This window comes from Podarcis vaucheri (assembly GCF_965113315.1).
Source record: "Podarcis vaucheri genome assembly, chromosome: 11".
Taxonomy (NCBI): Eukaryota; Metazoa; Chordata; class Lepidosauria; order Squamata; family Lacertidae; genus Podarcis; species Podarcis vaucheri.
In genome coordinates, this window is record NC_138749.1 from 287,788 (window position 1) to 307,707 (window position 19,920).

General features: G+C 55.3%; 1 protein-coding gene across 1 annotated transcript; it reads right to left on the reverse strand.

Annotated features, from left to right (window-relative positions):
• Positions 1 to 135: 135 nt before the first annotated feature.
• On the reverse strand, positions 136 to 19,665 carry GBA2 (glucosylceramidase beta 2). Its single transcript, XM_082241863.1, has 17 exons — positions 19,391 to 19,665; positions 18,228 to 18,319; positions 17,905 to 18,020; positions 17,484 to 17,702; positions 13,506 to 13,745; positions 12,508 to 12,610; positions 12,254 to 12,407; positions 10,305 to 10,430; positions 9,247 to 9,425; positions 8,841 to 8,945; positions 8,478 to 8,585; positions 7,689 to 7,840; positions 7,476 to 7,582; positions 2,580 to 2,722; positions 2,346 to 2,461; positions 961 to 1,152; positions 136 to 860 (listed from the first exon to the last, which is right to left on the reverse strand). Exons 1-17 carry the CDS (start codon positions 19,630 to 19,632, stop codon positions 615 to 617), a joined length of 2,640 nt encoding a protein of 879 aa, XP_082097989.1. The 5' UTR covers positions 19,633 to 19,665; the 3' UTR covers positions 136 to 614.
• Between the last annotated feature and the right edge of the window lie 255 nt (positions 19,666 to 19,920).

The following is a 19,920-nucleotide window of genomic DNA, read 5'->3' on the forward strand; positions in this document are numbered from 1 at the left end:
ACATTTAGGGAACAGACCCAACAGGCCAGGTAAGCCCCAGGAATGGCCAGGGGAGAGGGAGGTCAGCCCCACCCCCTAAAAGCACGCATGGAGCAACAGACATCCGCCCACAAAAATACACAGAGAGCCCCCCCATGCCAACAACTGTTTATTTTAAATTAAAATTATTCTGCATCTAAAAATAACTCTGGGGCAGCCCCCAGATTGTACAGAGCTTGATTGTGTGCAAATCAATCGTAGGAGAGAAAAGGGGGGGGAAGCAGGTGGTGAAGGGTCCCTTCCTCCAGCACCCCCTTGAAAATGGAGCACCGCTCCTCTTGTGAACTGGGGGCGGGGGCGGGCAGGGACACCTGCCACTGACCCCCAAGAGGAAAGGGCAGTCAGAAGGGGGGGGGGGCAGAGAAAGATCCTTCATACACACCGTGCAGCAACAAGACACCCCCCCCCGCCAGGGAGCGGCTCAGCCATGCAGGGCCCTCCACATGCTTAAGAACACCAAGGGGGGGCCTTGCCCAACAGGGAGGTGGCAGCAGCCCCACCCATAGGCCCCTCCTTCCTGGCTGGCCAGTTGTGGGACCCCCACGCCTGCAGTGGGAGGGAGGGAGGGAGCCGCTTCATGGGCTCACGGCAATGGGGGAGTCAGAGGCCTCTGAGGAAGTGGGGGGCGGCTGGGCCTCCCGTGCCCCCCTGCGCTCCAGGGCCAGCTGCATGCTCCAGATGCTGAGGGGGCGCATGTAGGCCAGCGAGCGATAGACCCTCCTCTGGCAATAGGCCTCGGGGGTCTGGAAGGCCATGCCCAGCCTCTCCCACACCGTCCGGTAGCAGCCCTCGGCCGTGCGGAAGCCCTCCTGGACCAGCCCCTGGAGGAGGAGGAGGGGGAGGAAGAGGAGAGGGGGGTGAGAGCCAGCCCCCAGCCCGCCTCTCTCGCCCGCCCCACCCCAGCGCCCACCCCCCACTCACCTCCTGGATCATGGTGGCGGCCAGGGCATACACCACGCCAACCCAAACCTCGTCCGACTGGACGCTGGAGCGGTCCGGGACCCCGCTGGGACGCATGCCGTTGACGGCGCCCATCGTCCCCTGGGAGAAGCCCATGACGTTCCGCTCAAAGATGGTCTTCAGGGCACTCAGCACGTGGCTCTGGGGGAAGACCTGCAAGGGAGGGAGAGCAGCGGGGGACCCCCAAGGGCCATCTAGTCCAGCCCGCCCGGCAATGCGGGAGGGGCAGAGGGAGGGGGGGCAGGACTCTGGCCCCTCGCTTTGCTTCTATTCTGCATTTTGTCTTTTGACTGTCTGTTTTTATGCTGCAAACCGCCCCGATATCTTCAGATGAAGGGCGGCATACAAATCTTAAGACTGTATTTTTCTGTGTGTTAGATGAGGCCTTTGACTCAAAAATCATGTCAAAAACCTGGGGTCGTGCTGCTGCAGGCGGAAAATGATCTAGGGAGTGTCCCCCCCCCCCCGCAGCGGCAAGGGGGTAGAAGCTCAACAATTTGGGGGCATCTCCCCTCACTTTCTTAAAACTGAGTCCCCCAAAATAGGGGGTGGCTTATACATGGGGGCGTCTTATAGACGTGAAAAATGGTAAATAATATTAATAATTATAGTTATTATTCATATGCTGTCCATCTGACTGGGCTGCCCCAACAAGGCATTAAAACCACAAGCCCTGAACAACGGAGCTCCAGGATCCCTGAGCCCTTCTGTCCCAGCTCAGCCCCTGAGATCATCTGCCGTAGCATCACTGGTCAATTGAGTTTGCAAGACTCAGCGGATGGCAGTATCAAACAGCCTTTAGTGCAGGGGTCAGCAAATGCTTTCAGCACTGGGTTTCCAGTCCACTGTCCCTCAGGCCTTGTGGGAGGCCAGACTATATCTTAAAAAAATATTGAATGAATTTCTGTGCCCCACAAATAACCCAGAGATGCATTTTAAATAAAAGGACACATTCTACTCATGTAAAAACATGCTGCTTCCCAGATCTTCCACAGAGCGGACTGAGAAGGCGATTGAGCCGGATCCGGCCCCTGGGCCTTACTTTGCCTACCCATGCTTTAGGGTCCTCAACCAAGTCCTATGGAACTCTCTGCCACTGGAGATTCAGCAGGCGCTTTCCCTGCACAGGGCTGCTTTCGGGTGTCTTTTGAAAGTGGTCTGATGTGAGCCTCCAAGGGGGTGCCTGACCCCCCACCAACCCCTGGGGAAAGGAGGGGAGTCCCTCCACAGGCTGACCCTCCACTGCCATGGAAGCTGACCAAGGATGACTCCCTGCGTCCCGGTGGGACCCTCGCGACTGCGGACCAGCCCCCGCCCCCTCTGGGGACCCTCCTTGCCCTCCTCACCTCAGACTTGCCCTCTCCCAGGCCGCAAGCGCGGAGGAACCACTGCCCAGCCAGCTGGTCAGACATGATGCTGTCCGAGGAGGTGCTGTTGCTGCTGTCGTAGTTATAGTACTTCCCTGGAGGAGAGGACGAGGGAGGGTGATCCCGGGCGGGAGAGAGACGCCTGCAGACATCCCAGAGCCCCCCCTCACCCCCAGAGAAGGCAGGCAGGCAGCCACCTTTGCCCCCACGCACCGTTCCAGAGCAGCTTCTCAAAGGCCACTGTGCCCTTCGCCAGGATGGCAGAGTACGTCTGCCGGGCATCCTCCTCGCCCAGGAGCTGCGCCATCTGGCACATCATGCTGAGAGCCGCCAGCCACAGGCTTCCGCAGTAGGAGCTGCCAAAGCAAAGGAGGAGGAGGTTGGCGGGAGCCGTGGGGAGCCCTCCTGGCTGGGAAACCGGGGCCCATGCTGGGGCCACCACCAGAAGGGGGGCTGGAGGGCAGAGCAGCTCTGGGGCTTTGGGGTCCTCAGACCGGTGGGCTGCAGCTGAGGAGGGACTCACTGCTCAGGCCTCTTGCTGTGTCTAGCCAGAGGGGGGCGCTGTTGGCTATTTGCAGATTAGTTGCGCTGCAGAAAGCGTGCTGGGGAGACCAAACATTACAAGGAACGCAAAATAACTTTTGCTAGGTTTTAATAATAAAAACAAAAACTCCTTTTACCTTAATTATAATATATCAATAAGCATGACCCATCCGCCAACCCAACCACCAGGGTACTGAGAGAGGTAGGTGCTGCTCTTTATATACTATACCCAACAGCTTAATTAACATAACTTAATAGCACCTGCCAGGGACGCGGATGGCGCTGTGGGTGTTTTAAAGCTCAGAGCCTAAGACTTGCCCATCAGAAGGTTGGCGGTTTGAATCCCCGTGACGGGGTGAGCTCCCATTCCTCGGTCCCTGCTCCTGCCAACCTAGCAGTTCGAAAGCACGTCAAAGTGCAAGTAGATAAATAGGTACCACTCCGGCGGGAAGGGAAACGGCATTTCTGTGCGCTGCTCTGGTTTACCAGAAGCGGCTTAGTCCTGTTGGCCACATGACCCGGTAGCTGTACGCCGGCTCCCTCGGCCAATAAAGCGAGATGAGCGCTGCAACCCCAGAGTCGGCCATGACTGGACCTAATGGTCAGGGGTCCCTTTACCTTTACCAGCACCTGCTGTACTGCTTCAGAGCTGTAAAACTAGGTCACGTTATTTGCTTTGGCCCTTAAAAAAATACACATCTTGTGGAACAATAACGAACCTTCAAATTTAAAGAGACCATTGAACAGGTGCTCAGTGGCCAGAGAGAGACCAGCCCCTGGCAGATCTCTTTGCAGAACGGAGCAGGCTGTGGGGCCAGATGCCAGCCTCTCTTGCGGCCGGGAGGGAACAGGGCTGCATCTGCCCCCTCCTCTGTGGCCTGATCCAGGCAGCCAAGGGGGCAGTTTGGGCTGCCAAAGGGAGAGCGCCTGCCTGGCACTCTCTCTTGCTGGGCAAAGAGGGGCAATTCTCTTGCTGGTTGGTTTTCAGGTTCATCCACAGATGGGCCAGGCAGCTCTGCTGGGTCCAGCTAACCTGATAAAGTGCGGGAGGGGCAGCCCCCAAATCTCCGAGCACCAGGGAAAGGAGCCAGCCCTGTTCCCCCCAAACTCAGACACACCCTCCCTCCTGAAGGCCACCCACAATCTACAGGCCAAAGCCCCACATGGCAGCTCTGGCGCTCAGGGGCTGGAGATGCCAGCTGCCTGTCAACTGAGGACTTGATTCGTACATGGCACCTGACTCCTAGACAGGGGTGCTGAGAATAGAGCAGGCGCCAGCAAACTTTTTCAGCAGGGGGCTGGTCCACTGTCCCTCAGACCTTGTGGGGGGATGGACTATATTTTGGGGCAAAAAATGAATGAATTCCTGTGCCCCACAAATAACCTAGAGATGCATTTTAAATAAAAGGACACATTCTATTCATGTAAAAACGTGCTGATTCTCGGACTGTCCGTGGGCCGGATTTAGAAGGCAATTGGGCCGGATCCGGCCCCTGGGCCTTAGTTTACCTACCCATGGTATAGAGGGCAGAGGGAGCTTCAACCCCCTCAATATTTAGGAGCAGGGGGCTCAGCACCCCAAATATTGAGGGGGGCTTCCACCCACCACCACGCTGGGCACCATCCCCTGCCCTGCTGAGTGCTTGGCAGCTGGGCAGGACGGGCAAGGGTGAACATCGCCCTCCGTGTGCCCCTGGCTCTCCGCAGCCGCTCTCTGGCCCTCAGGTTAGGCTTGACCCAGGAAGGGTCCTGCTGCGGACGGCAGCCTCTCTCTGCTGTGGCACAGCTGCGCAAGGGGCAGCCCAGCTGAAAAGAGGGGGGCACCTCACTGCTGCTGCCAACTCTCCACTCCCAGGAAGCTTCTTCCCCCTGGCAAATGGGAGTCAGGCTCCAATGGGGGGCTGTGGGGGAGACACCTGGTCGTGCCCCCTCCAGAAAACGCGCCTGGTGGATGGTGGGCCAAGTGGTCTGGCCAGGTTGGGGGGCGTCATGCATGTGATGTCATGCACACGTGATGCCCTCCCCCCAACTCTGATGTTAAATAAGTTGGAGTTCTTGTTATTAAATATACCAAGAAAAAAGCACACCAAGAACTCAGGCCAATGTAAGTTTCAATAGTGGGAGTGGCCCCTACTCGCAAATCAATAGTCAGTTGTAACAAAAACTAATCCATTCAAAAGTATGTATTCTGACAAGGATTACAAACTCTAACAGAGATTACAAACTCAAACTCATAAAAATATGTATAACACAATAATAATGAGTAGAGATAAAATCATGTTAGTTCAGGTTCATCGTGGTAGCTTTTCTGTGCTCAAGATACACATTGATCTACCCACACGTAGTTGTTACCCTTGAGAAATGTAGAAAATAACAGGATATATTTATCCGAAAGTCTTCAAACTTACACAACCCTTTAAAAATTAGCTGATGAAGGTGAATACATCGAAACAGGGCCCTGTCCTGGTTTCTAATCCATAACTGACTTCGGCTCAATGATTGAAACTAAGACCTCCACGACAAATCTAGACTAACATGAACTTATCTCTACTCATAAACTCTTATCTTTAATTCTGTAATGAATTATTGTGTTATACATATTTTATACATACATATCCTTGTCAGAATACATACTTTTGAATGGATTAGTTTTTGTTACTATTGACTATTGATTTGCAAGTAGGGACCCTCCCCAACTCTGGGCGCAACTGGGCATGCCTGCTCCTAAAAGCCTCTCGTTTTGAGATGGGGCCACTCTAGTCAAGATTTGCCAAAAGAGAAGAAAAAACTTGTCATGTATGCTACAACTGCAGCTAGGATATTTCCAGCACAAAGATGGAAAAGTGTAGAAGAAGAATGGCAAGGAAAATGGATGGAAGACGCTGAAATGGCCAAGTGAACGGAAAGACTTTGAGACAAGGACAACAGAGATTTTAAGAAAGACTGGGAGCCAGTCAGGTCATATTTACAGGATCAATACAAAGAAATGGACTCACTTGCAGGGGTTGATTAAACACAATTAACAAAATAAATGATGGAAATAGAATGAGGATGCCAAAATGATAAGAAAAGAATAATAATTATTTTTAAAATCTTAAAAACTAAGAAATAACAAAAAAGCAGGAGGAGTTCATATGTCAAAAAACCAGAAGAGGAAGTGGAGGGAAGTAATTGGGGGGGGGGAAGGTTGGGGAATGGTATTTTTGTTATATATTATGATATTTTGATGTTTAAAAAATGTAAAACTTTAATAAAAATTATTTTTAAAAAAGAGAGACGGGGCCAGTCTTGCTACTTGACACTTGAAATGTGGGATATTGCATGGCTGGAAAAGCTAAAGAAGCCAAGAGTCCTCAGGGGCCAAAGAAAAAAAAAGGGGGGGTTGTAGCTGTCTGCTTTGCCTTTATTTCATTTGTAAGAAAGGAGGAACATGGCTGAGGACCACCCCATTGGCCCACAATCCAAAAGGGCCACTGATTCGCAGGGTTATTTGAATACTGCAATCCTTTCCCTTGGTATGGCAAGGCCCGTGTTTTGCATTCCTGCCTTGTTTAAACATCAAATCTGTGCCATAATCTGTTCCAGTTGCTCCCTTCCAGGCACCCAACACACCTCTGGTGTATTTATTTATTTGGGTTTCATTTTATGTCTGTACTTCTTCAACTGCGATCTCTAATTGCATATGGATTCTGCATGTTGTCATCAGATCCTGTGTAATGACACTGCATTTTGCAGATTTTTTGAAAATTAATAAAAATATTTTTAAAAACTGAGGAGGGGGCTCTCTAGTCAGTTCATGCATAAGACTCTGTGAAAGGATTGTGTGGAACTGTAACAACCCTTCATGTGGATTACAGTGGTACCTCGGGTTACAGACTCTTCAGGTTACAGACTCCACTAACCCATAAATAGTACCTCGGGTTAAGAACTTTGCTTCAGGATGAGAACAGAAATCGTGCTCCGGCAGCGCAGCAGCAGCAAGAGGCCCCATTAGCTAAAGTGGTGCTTCAGGTTAAGAACAGTTTCAGGTTAAGAACGGACCTCCAGAACGAATTAGGTACCTAACCCGAGGTACCACTGTATTGGACTCTGTGAACAGACAGGTGGAATAGACACTATTACACGGATGGACCTTATGCGTGAACTGACTAGAGGATGAACTGATTCACGGGGTCCGCTGCTTTCTTTGTTGAACTTTATGAGACTTCTGTTGGAGTCTATGGTTTGGTACAATGAACAGTATACCTTATTTATTCAAAAGTACAGCCGTTTACGCCTTGTGTGTTTGCTGAATATGTTTCACGTAGCCATAGGTTTGTTGTTCTTGTTTTGCCCTCTCAGCCTAGGCAGCCGTTTTGGCAGAGGGAGCCCCTCTCCCTTCAAAGCCCAGCCCCTCCCCGCCAGATGCCCGCCTGGGCCTGCCCCAAAATTGACCGCTCTGCCGATGCAACCACCTGGGAGTGTTGAGCCCAGCTCAGCACTTGGCCAGCGCAGCCCTCCGCAAAGAATCCCGGTTGGAAAGGGCCCCCCGAGGGTCATCCAGCCCATGCCCTCCTGCCTGCTCACCTGGCGCCCGTCACCACCCAGGCGTCGTAGGTCTGGTCGGCGAAGCCAGAGTTCTCGATGAGGCCGTCGCCGTCCTTGTCAAACTTCAGCTCAGACTCCATCACGGCCTGCAGGGAGCGGAAGGGAGGAGGTGGGGGGCGTTTGGGGCCTGCCCCCTGCCATGGCCTGCCCCAGCCTTGCCCCCGCCCCCCCCAGCCCGCCTCCTGGCGTTACCTGGCAGACGGGCCACATGTCCCGCAGGTAGGCAGAGTCCTTCGTGAGGTAGTAGTCGCGATACACCTGCAGCACAAACTTCAGGTTCAGGTCCTTCCAGGCGGCCGTGTCGTGGATCAGGTAGGCATTGACGTGCTGCCAGGGCTCGTCATCTGGGGGGGAGAGAAGGGGGGAGAGTGAGGCCCAGGGGGTGCCCCTGCCCGTTGCCCCACCCCTGCACCCGTGGGAGTCTGCACCCAGGGCACGATCCGGGCACGCACCTGAGAAGGGCCAAGCAGAAAGAGGGCTGGCCAGGGAGAGGTCTGGCGAACCAGAGCAGCGCACAGAAATGCCGTTTACCTTCCCGCCGGAGTGGTACCTATTTATCTACTTGCACTTTGAGGTGCTTTCAAACTGCTAGGTTGGCAGGAGCAGGGACCGAGCGACGGGAGTTCACCCCGTTGTGGGGATTCGAACCGCCGACCTTCTGATCGGCAAATCCTAGGCTCTGTGGTTCAACCCACAGCGCCACCCGCGTCCCTTCGCAGGGGTGTAGTGGAGACTAAATGTGTGCAGGGAGAATCGCTGGCACCCCTTTGAGCTCCTGGGAGAAAAAGGTGGGATAGAAATGCAATACAGGAAATTAATGAGATGCGCCCCCAGCTGGAAGGGGGGTTCTCAGATCTGGCAAGTGGGGGCCGGGGGCCATCGCTGTGCCTGCGGTGAGATCAGCCTGAGCCTCTTTTGCCCGGGTGGGGGGCTGCCCTTTGCCCGGCGAGCGCCAGGGCGGCTCTGGAGGTGCGGCCTCACCAGGCTCCCCGATGTCGTGGGGCACCACGTTGCGCAGCTTCACTTGCGCCGTCTGCCCGCTCATCAGGTACATGCGCGGCCGGGTGTCCTCGCTCAGGATGGCGGCCGCTGCGGGAGAGAGAGGGGGGGTCCATGGTTGAGGGGTCTTGCTCTCTCTTGTCCTCCCCCCTTTGGCTCAAGGGGCCTTGGCCTCCCCAGAAAAAGCCAAGGCCCACGGAGAAGCGATGCCCTGCTGTTACCCCCCCCCCCGGTTCACCCCCGGGACCCGACTCCAGCAGAGGCCCTCCTGTGGGGCGTTTGGGGGGGAGAGACGACTGGGAGGGGGTGGGCAGATGGGCAGAGGGAGGGGGGAGGCTCACCCACCCATGTCGTACTGCAGACTCAGCTCCAGTTTGGGCCACAGCATGGCGAGGGCGAAGGAGGCGTAGAAATGGACGTCGTAGGTGTTGTACATGAGGTACTCCTGGCCTGGAAGCAGCAGAGGGAAGCGGGCAGGTGGGCACCGGCGGAACTCCCGGCCCCAAGAATGCACACACCATACACCCAAAGAACTCCCCCCTTCCATAATCATGGGAACTGTAGTTTATGGGTGCTGGGAGGGGCAACTCCAGTTCCCAAGGTGCAGATGCTTCAAATCTGTGGTGCCTCAGTCTGACCCAAGGCTGGGGGGGGGCAAAGCCCCTCGTCCCCTTCCCTCTCCCTCCTGCCATGGGCCACAGACCTCCCTCTGCCGCAGAAGCAACGGCAGCAGGAAAGTCCTGCCCCTTACCTTCCAGGTATGCAAACCTCCCATACTCCTTCAGGACGGCAAGGTGCTGGGAGAGGCCCAGGGAGGCCCCCAGGGCGGCCGCGGGGTCTTCCGGCTGAAGCTCCACCCACAGGGTCCCTCCGTCTGCCAGGAAATACAGCTCATTGAAGATGGCGGACTTGTACCAGGGGGGCAGGTCGCTGCAATGGGGGGCGGAAAGAAAGGCACTTGTACGTGGGCCCCCCAAGGAAGAGCCAGGAGGGGGAGGACCCTCCTTTATCAGAGGCTGGACGGATTTTTCGCTCTATAGGACGCACCGGACCATAGGATGCACCTTGTTTTAGAGGGGGAGAACAGGAAAAAACAATTCTCTCCCTCTCTGCGCAGCGCCCCTTCAGCGAAGCGGAGCCCCTTCCATTTCTCCTCCCGCTTCGCTGAAGGGGCGCTGCGCAGAGAGGGAAAACTGTGCAGTCCCTCTCCAGAGAAGCAAAGCCTGGAGAGCAAGAGGGATCGGTGCGCACCGACCCCTCTCGTTCTCCAGGCTTCAGACGGCTATCTGCAAGCCTTCGGAGCAGAGAGGGAACTCCCGGAGCGCTTCGGAGGCTTTGCATTGCTATCGCTGAAGCCAAGGAGCCTGCATTCGCTCCATAGAACGCACACACATTTCCCCTTAATTTTTGGAGAGGAAAATGTGCGCCCTATAATGCGAAAAATACGATAGTTCAGGCACCTGCCGGGCAAACAGATGTTCTGTTGGGTTTAAGGGGCCATTTGGTGCCTAGCAGATATATCGGAGGGTCTTGCCCTATTAGGGAAGGGAAGGGAGCTGGGGGGGGCAGAGGGCCACAGCACACTCAGGGAGGGGCAGGACTGTCCCATGGAGGCAGCTCATATCACGGACCCCCATGCGGGCTTCCAGACAGTCACTCGCTTGCCCTGGCCTGGGCCCTCTGGCCTGGTGTGGGGGCCTGAGCAGCCTGGCCAGGAGAACCCATCAGGCGGGGGGAGCCCCCCCTGGCCCTTCCTGGCGGCCAGGATCTGCTCCCGGCCTGTGGCTGCCAGCAGAGGGAGGGCTGTACCTGTTCTCCAGGATGGGGCGCTGCCAGGCCTCAATCTTCTCCTCCCACGCCTGGTAGCACGAGAGGGTGTAGTGAGACAGAGCCGGGCAGGCGTCTCCCTTGCTGCCAAAGAAGCGTGTGTACCTCCTGCAGGGGAAGAGGAAGAGGAGGAGGAGGAGGAGGAAGGTACATCAGGACACCAGACTCGGCACTTGCCAGAAACAGCAGGCACGGACCCTGTGCCCACTCCTTGCCCGCGTCAGGCTGCTCCCGGGAGCAGGGGTGGTCTCTGGGCGAGAGGCCTTTGTGCTGGCTTCCCAGGGGCTGCAGCAGGGCTGGGATCAAGCCCCTTCCGCTTGAGGGGAGAGATGCGGACCTCCCTGCCAGCCTTCAATGGGGGGGGGGAGAAGAGATGCCCATGTGCCAGTCTGGGGGGTGGTGCCCCCTGCACATTCAGAAGGTGGCAGATGGGATGGCGGGGCTGCCCAGGCTTCGCGTGGGAATGACAGGGGTCTTTCTCTGCCCCCCCCATCTTCTTCTGGAGCAGGAAAAGGGCACACAGTTCAAGTCCCGCTCAGGGGAAGAGGCAAAATGGGGAGTCTGGACGGGTCCAGCCACTCTGCCCGGCCTCCACGTGGCTTGGATTTCTCTCTCACCCTCTCAGGTCAACTCCCTCAATTTTCCATTTTGCGTTTCACTTCTAGTTTGTTTACCACTTTCTGTATCGCTCCACCCAAGGCAGCTTCCAAGCCGGAGAAGCAACAGGAAGCAAAAGGAAGATCCCACGCCCAGGAAGAATCCCACCCAATGCCACTAACTCCTCATAAATATTACTTTTAAACAATAAACTAACAGAAAGTAACATTCAGCAGTCTATTCAGAATATAACATTGCACAATAAAATTAACTCTCAAAATATTACCAAATAGCAAGCAAATAAAAATCCGGACTCAACAACTACAATCAATGATTCCTGGACTAAACTCAAAAAAATTGCAGCAACTATTTGCTACAGGACACAAAAGAACACAGTGAGTCAAGGTCACAGGCTGGATCTAGTTATTTCCTGAGCCAACAGCTCAGCTCCCGCCTCAACCTTTGTGAGCCTTGGCCTGGGAATCTCCCTGGTTTGGGGGGGGGGGATACAAGGGCAACTCCTGGGGGGGGGTCTGCACAGAGCCCTGCTCAGTGGTTGGGGGGGGCGGTGCGTGGGTCACGGGGGGCTAAGGGAGGCCACAGTCAGGACGGTGGAGTCAGGATGCACCAGAGTCATTTCCTAGGAGGAAGACTGTGCCAACGGACCAGGAGGCCTGCAAACAGCAGGCAACAGCTGTGCCAACAAAAGGTGGCAGGTCGGGGGGGGGGCTGGTTTCTCTCCTGCCTGCCTGCGTTGCCCCCCCCCCCCATGGAAAATGCCTCAGAGCAGGTTGGGAACAAAGGGGAGATGCAGCTCCTTACGCTGGACAGACGGACATAGAAGAGCGCCGGCTGGATCAGGCCCATGGCCCCTCTGGGCCACCATCCTCTTCCCCCTGCGGGGGGGGGGGATTCAGAAGCATCCCTGCCTCTGGCTGTGGGGAGCAGAGCAGTGCCCTCGATTGCCCACTCCTAATCCTCCACCACGAATTTCTCCAGCTCTCTTGGAAAGCCCTCCAGGTCGGGGGCCATCCCTGCCTCCTGAGGCAGAGAGTTCCACAGTTTAACCCTGCACTGCACGAAGGAGGACTTTCTTTCGGCATCCAGCTTCCCCGGGTGCCCACAAGTTCTCGTCACCCGGTCTGGGTGAGGCTGGGTGTGCCAGCTGAGCACACTGTGGCACAGCCTGCCAGTGCAGATGGCCCCGCCCGCAGCAGCCCAATGCCTGGCCGAGAGGAGGCTGGAATCAGGCCCACACTTGCCTCAGGTGATCCCTCAGCTATGAAGCCAAACCTTAAGAAATGCACCATGCAGCCACAGCGGCAGGCGCTCACCTGCGGTGCTCCTTCTCTTTGGAGCCAAACCGAATGCAGGGCATATCCCAGGCCAAGGCAAACTCCAGCGTCGAGTGCCCGGAAGCTGGCACCGTGCAGGTGGCACACACAGCTGCTGCACATGCCTCTCCCTTCTCCGTTGGGGGGCTTTTCCCTGAAGGAGAGAGCACACTCTTTGCATGTCAGGGCGCCTGGCCTCTTGCTCCCTCCCCGCCCCCTCTGTGCCACCCCCTCCTGGGGGGCCTGGGGCTCACCTGGTGGGGACGCCAGCTTGCCATCTGCCAGGAGGTCCTGCCACACTTCCTGCCCAGTGCCAGCAGGGTTGAACGTGGTGAGGTGGGTCACGGTGGTGCCTGCCTAGAGGGGAGAGCGAAGGAATCGAAACCCGGCCCTGTGGCAAAGACCGGGCGCCAAGGGAGGGGGCCAGCAGGGATAGGAAGCCCAGCAGCCCAGAGTCCCACCTGTGAGACAGGTGAGTTGAGTGATCTGTGGGGGTCAGGTGGGATTGCTATGAGGAATTATGAAAAATGAAGCAAGCCATTGTGTCAGCAATGAAAGCATTGCGTTGACTGGGTTTGAGTCAGTGACAATAATTTCTGATCAAATCCCACAAGCTTCTGCATCTCTGCCCATCTTCTCTACTGTTCATTTTCTCTGCCTCACAGGCACGTATCAGCATTCTGACCGGTTGCTTCACCGGACATCCTGGGCCATAAATATAGAAGGTAGCTTTGATGTAGCTTTTGTTAGTCCAGGTAGATCTTAAAGGCCAGGAAGAGAGTTCACAAGGAGATGCTCAAGATGCCTGTCTTTCCTTGCCATCCCTCCTCTCCTGCTTACTGCTGTTTATGACCTCTGGGGTTTGCGAAATGCCTTCCTCCTTGATCCCTGTTTTATTTAGCCTAAAAACGTGTACGCAGGCTCAAAGTAGTTTTTGTAGTTAAAAGGAGTTGTCTGATCTAACTTTGCACCCACGTGGTACGTTTTTTTGAAATGCTCAGAGGACATCTGATTGGTTCTTACAAGCGCTGCGTTATAAGTTCTTTTGTTAATAAACGGGGCCTGGGCCAGGGTGTGGCGGATTATTATTGGCACTTCCTCCCAGAGCCTTGCTGGCCGAGCCTCGTGTGTATTTTACTAATCAGGGTCCAATCCTTCCTTGCCTTCGGAGCGCAACAGTGATCTCCCCCACCAGGTCAGGAGGGGCTGGCCTCCCTCCGGACGTTCTCCCTCACGACGCCCTCCTCCTTACCTTCTCCCGGGCGGAGATGGCCAGCGTGTAGGGGTTCACAGGGAGGCAGTGGTGAAGCAGCACGCCCCGGACGCAGTGGCCGTCCTTCTCCAGGCAGAAGGGCTCATTCCAGTGGCCCCCACTCCGGTCCCCCTTGGACTCGGTGCCGTTCTGGAAGGTGAACATGAGGGAGACCTCCATGTCCTCCCCGCTCTGGTTCTCCACGTCCCAGAGGAAAGCCCCCACGGGCAGGCTGGTGTCCTGGAGGCAACAAAAGGCAGCCAGGGGGTCAGGGGCTGCAGAAAGGAGGCTGTGTGGGGCAGGAAGCTGGGTCAACCAAGCCCTTTCCATCACCAGCATATTGATATGTACGGTAATATTGATTAAATATTGATATGTGCAGTAATATTGATTAAAAGTGTAATACAAAGGTAAGTAAGTCTCTACTTGCTTTATCAATCTTAATTTCAGCTTAAGAGCCATTTTAGTTTATTTGCCACTCACTGGTGATAATATATTTGGAACCTGGTCCTGGGTTTTTACTTTTTGAAAAATACAAATATTACCCTGAAGATCTATTGAGACACAGTCAGAACTATCAACCCCTCTCTTGTTAGCAACATGCTTGGTTGAGTTTGCATCCGTGGTTCTGGAATGGAGATAGGCTTCTCAGCTGTTTGATGAAGAGAGCATTGGTAGGCAGCACTGGAGGGTAAGGATCTCCACTGTTTGCTTGGTATTCATACAAAAAGTAGAAGTAGTTACATTGGGCCTTGAGAACCAGCTAAACAAGAGAGAGACGTTTCTATGTCAAGATAACAGTAGACCAGGAAGTTTGAAAGAAATTGAAGTGAAAGAAATGGGTAAGTTTCAAGCCGTCCTACAGAGATAGCATTGCGCTTGCCACACATGGCTTTTGGCATGTGAATTCATAGCTTGTGGCAAGGAAGGAAAAATTGGTTCGTCCCGCCCCCCCACATAGTTTTGGGTTTCTAAAAGATTAACGCACACCCCAGTATGCATACAAGAGCTGGCCAAATCAGAGTGTCTCTGCTGTTCACAGCGCTGCTGGCATTAGTGAAATGGCACAGCTCAGGGGTAGAGAACTGGGCCCAAAGTAACAAAAGGAATTTCAATAGGGGCAAAGTTTCAATAGGGCCCACAGACTGTCTTGGCAGAGTGGTGCATGCTCTGGTTATCTCCCACTTGGACTACTGCAATGCACTCTACGTGGGGCTCCCTTTGAAGGTGACCTGGAAACTGCAATTAATCCAGAATGCGGCAGCTAGACTGGTGACTGGGAGCGGCCGCAGAGACCACATAACACTGGTCCTGAAAGACCTACATTGGCTCCCAGTACATTTCCGAGCACAATTCAAAGTGTGCTTGGTGCTGACCTTTAAAGCCCTAAACGGCCTTGGTCCAGTATATCTGAAGGACCGTCTCCACCCCCATCGTTCTGCCCAGACACTGAGGTCCAGCACCGAGGGCCTTCTGGCGGTTCGCTCCCTGCGAGAAGTGAGGTTACAGGGAACCAGGCAAAGGGCCTTTTCAGTAGTGGTGCCTGCCCCGTGGAACGCCCTCCCAGCAGATGTCAAGGCAATAAACAACTATCTTACTTTTAAAAGGCATCTGAAGGCAGCCCTGTTTAGGGAAGATTTAATGTCTGATGCTGTATTGTTTTTAATATTTGGTTGGAAGCCGCCCAGAGTGGCTGGGGAAACCCAGCCAGATGGGCGGGGTATAATTAATTAATTAATTAATATTATTATTATTACCAGCAAGGATGCAGGTTGCAGAACTTTAGGGCCAGCTGCTCTCTGCATTGGGCTTGGAACTGCTCTTACGTAAAACACTTTGCATCATGAAACTGCCTCAAAACTGTCCAGTGGGAGCAACAGGCTCCTCTTGTTTTCCACAGGGCTGCCCTCCCCTGACCTGGCCCCGGGTTCTGTCCCAAACGGCACCCAAAGGAACAAGTTTCCAGCCTGCCTATCAGGAAAGAGTCACAGGATGTTGGACTGGGAGTTTCTGCCTCATTGTCTCAGTAAGACAATTCACGTTTCAGCGGTGGAGACACTGTTTGCGAGAGAAGTTATTCCAGCAGTTCTGGTTTCGGAGTGAAACCCCCAAACTTTCCGCAATCCTGGTCAACAGCGCTTCTGGAAAGGACAACATGGAAGTGAGCAAGCCCTGAAAACGAGTATTTCAGGTCCCTGAAGATTCTTCTATCGCCACTTCCTCTACTGAAGGTATGTCCAGAGAGCCAGAGCTGCAATGTTCCCTGTGAACTGAGCTGGAGGAGAGCCTGCCGATACTCTCTCTACATTATTATTATTATTATTATTATTATTATTATTATTATTATCTCTACATTAGTGACAAATTTGCTTGGCACATGCTCATTAAAACTACCACATGTAGGTTTAATAAAGATACTAAAACCTGTTATGCCCTTCTTGGTTTGGAACAGCAGCTTGTGCCAAAACCACAAAAAGGGGTTTGTTGCCTCTGAATGGAAGCCTTTTTGTTACGTATCTCAAATCAAGAGCTACCTAAAGAGAAATGGACATTATTTACAACAGTGGCAAGAATCTTGATTGCACGATACTGGAAGACGGAAGAAATACCATCCAAGGAACAATGGCAAGAAAAACTGATGAGCTATGCAGAATTGGCTAAGCTAACAGACAAACTATGAGAGAAGGACAAAAAGGACTTCAAAAGGGTCTGGGAACCATTTACAGTTTATTTGCAGAAACAACAGAATGGACTTTATTCACTGGCAGGATTTGAATAATTGTTCACAATTTCATTTGAGTAAGCTATTTTAGAAAAATGATAAGGGATTTTATTTTTGTGTAGGAAAAGCAGGATACAAGAAATAAAACTAAGTAACTCAGCAGAGGGGGCAGTCCAGAGGAGGGGAGGGAGAATAATTGTATATAACATGATGAATGAGATTTGTATCATTATTTGTTATAAAATTCAATAAATATTCATATAAAAAAATATGAATGGAAGCATAATTCCTCTTGCCTCTTCCCTTTCAGAGCAGCCACTAAGACCACCATCATCTCCGAGGGGAAGCGGCGTCACCTGAAGCCACCTGCCACCTGAGCCTTGCCTGCTTGTGGACCCTCACCAAGCCCGGCCAGCTGCTCTTGGCCCTCAGGGGTCCGAGGATGGGCCCCTGCTCTGAGAGGGGGGGGCAGGGTCAAACACCCCCATGGGGGAGCCTCAGGGTGCTAAAGAATTCACCCAGTGCCACGTAATCAGGAGGTGCTGGTTCAAGATACAAGCTGGGACTGGCCGGCCTTCCAGCTGCTGCCAGCCTGGGACACAGCCAGGGCCAGATTTACATATAAGCTCAACAAGTGACAGCTTAGGGCCCCACTCTTTTGGGGGCCCAAAAAATTTACATTTCCAAAATATAAGAAAAAAACACCAAATAAAATAAAACCTACATACAGCAACCATGTTTTGTGTAGGTGCCTATGATGTAAGTCCTGGGCCCTGCCTGCTCGCCTGCTCCCTCAAAGATCCCTGCTTTGCTCCTTTCTATATATAGGGTGCCAACATTCTGCATGGACTGGTTGCAAGGCAACATGTGCAAATGGCTTGAGATACCACTTAGGTCCATAAATTGCCATATAGCATATATTCAACACAAAAAACTGCAACTATTTGTTGTTGACAAAGCTGGACATACAAAGGGGCCCCATTACCTTCAGGAGCTGAGGGCCTCATCAAACCTAAATCCTGCCCTGGACACAGCTGGGCTGCCGGCTTTTCCCAGCTGGTCCCAAAAACTGCTCTGCAAAGAGTTTCTCTCCAGAGAAAAGCATGCAATAAAAGGATGAGCATGCAATGAAGGGCCAACAAAGTGAGCTGAAAGGCTCCCAGGTGCCCCCAACCTCCCTTTCCCTGCAACGGAACAATGCAGCCCATCACCCTCAGCCCCACAGAGGTACCTTCACAGGTACGGAAGAGGCTCACCTGGTAATCGTGAGGGATGATGGGGGAGACCTGCCGACAGGTGAGCACCACGTCCTGCCCGGGCAGCTGGTAGACAGCCCAGGCACGAGGGTAGAGCGCGTGGTAGAAAGCGTAGTGGCCGCAGAAACCCCAGTTCCATTCTTGCAGGCGGCTGGGCTTCTCTATCGACAGGACCTGCTGGTAGACGGTCTGGCCCTTCCGGCGCAGGCAGACGGTGAACTGGTATTTGGGGGGGGGGGTGGAAAGCCAGGTGAGGGGCAGCCTGAGCACAGGGGAGCCACGCCAGGGGAGGGAGGCAGGTTTCCGGCCAGCAAGGCAGCTGATCCGAGAGGGCAGAGAGTCCCAACACCCCCAGAGCCTCGGCCAGCCGCGCCCCCCAGGGGCACAGACCAGGAGGCTAAGTCCTTGCACAGCTACGCACCTGGTCAGCGATCACCGTCTTGTAGTGGTAGAGCCCCGGGTTGAGCTGCCACCGGCAGAAGTCCCCCCGCCAGCCTCGTGTGATGGTGCCACCGCCAAACCCCCCCAACGGGCAGCCTGTGGGGAAAGCGAGGGTGGCAGGCTGGTGAGCTCCAGCCCTGCAGGAGGCAGACCCTTCCTCTGTGCCAGGAAGCCATGGCAGTGGCCCAGCCAGGCCCTGAAAGACTCCTCCCTGCCTTCCACTGCAAATCCCTGGCTGGCTCTGCCCGTCACCCTGGGCACGGCTCCTTGGGCACAGGAGAAGCCAAGCACTGCCCTGCTCACCATAGATCTGGCGCAGGGGCTGGGAGTTGAAGAGGTTGATGAAGGGATGCTTCTTCTCCACGCGAGTCTTCCGGTACCACCACCTGAAGTACCTGAGGAGGGAGAGGCACACCTGGCCGGTCATTTGCCAGGCTCCACGGATGCCTCTTAAAAACCTGGCGGGGGGCCACCCCAGCTGTGCCAGCTCTTCTTTACATGCACATGTGTGAGCCTGCACACTTATTATCATCATCATCAATTTATTTAGCTAGGCGTTGCCTTCATTGCTGACAGGGACTTCAGGCAGCTGACCGATAAAAGACATTTGTGACAAATTGACAAAAACAGAAAAAAATAAGATGACAAAGGCCCAGAACCAGCACACAGTTAAAGGATGGGTGGCATTCCACTAAGTTAGGGCCATCAACTACAGTGGGTCTACCGGGAGTAAAACTAAACAAACCCCACCCAATGGAATCCAGTCCCTGCAGAGGCCGCGAGGGTCCTCCCTCCGGTTGGGGGCTTTCAAAGGGGACCGGGCGGAGTCACAGAGGGCTGCTGGGCTTCCAAAGGCTTTTTTTTTGGGGGGTGGCTGTCAAGAGCACTGTTGGGGGCATCCTGTTGGGGTGCCGACTTAGCCAAGATGAGGGCGCTGGACCCCCGATTTGGTAGCCAGAGAGGCTTTCTTGTTTCTGAGTGCCAGCGGCTGGCACCGCAGGAGGAGAGTGTTGCTGCAGCGCCCAGGTCCTGCTCGTGGGCACCAGGTTGGCCGCTGCAGAATCAGGCTCCCGTGTCTGATGCAGCGCGTCACGCCTTTGGACCCGGGGCAGCAGAAGAGGAAGAGGAGGAGGAGGAGGAGGAGGAGGAGGAGACCCCCTCGCGGCTCCAGGTCCTCTCCGGAGTCAGCTGCCAAGGGAGACCCGCCCCCGACCCCGCCGCTCCCCGGTTCTCCTGCCCGTCCAGAGTCCCCCGGGGAAGGAGAAGCCTCCCGGGCGCGGCTCCTCCGCCTCCGCCCGGAGGTCTTCCTTTCGCAGCTCCGGGAGCGCGCCCCGGGCGCGGCGCCAGGGCTGCAGCGGGAAGCGGCCTCCCGCTCACCTTTGCCCGGGCGCGGCTCCCCGACGGGGCGGCCCAGGGCGGCTCCCCCCCCCCCCGCCCCGCTGGGCTCCCCGTCGGCGGCCGCTGACCTGAGCGCCAGTCCGAGGTGCTTGACGGCGTCGGCGGCCGAGACGTCGGAGGCCTGGTAGGGCTTCCTGCGCTCGGCGAAGCGGTGCGCCAGGCACAGGCGCCAGCCCCAGCGGGGCAGCCCCCGGCCCCCCGCCGAGCCCTCGAAGGCGCGCATCAGCTCCGGCGCCCCGGGCGGGGAGCTCCCCCGACGACGGGCGCCGGGCCGGCCGCCGCCGCTGCTCTCCTCCTCGGGGGTGGCCATCGGGGGGGGGGGAGGCGGCGCCCAGCTGCGCGTGCCCGGCCGGCAGGGCGACTCTGCCGCTCCCCGCTCGGCGGCCTCGGCTCGGCCAGCAACGGACCTCCGCCTCCCGCCCCGCCCCCTGCCCGCCCGACGGGGCGGAGCAGCCCCAGAGAGCCGGCAACGGCGCGGCGGCGCAGGCGGAAAGAGCCGAGCTCGGCCGAGGATGGTTCGCGGAGGCGGAAAGAGCCGAGCTCGGCCGAGGATGGTTCGCGGGCGGGGATGGCGGAGGCGGAAAGAGCCGAGCTGTGC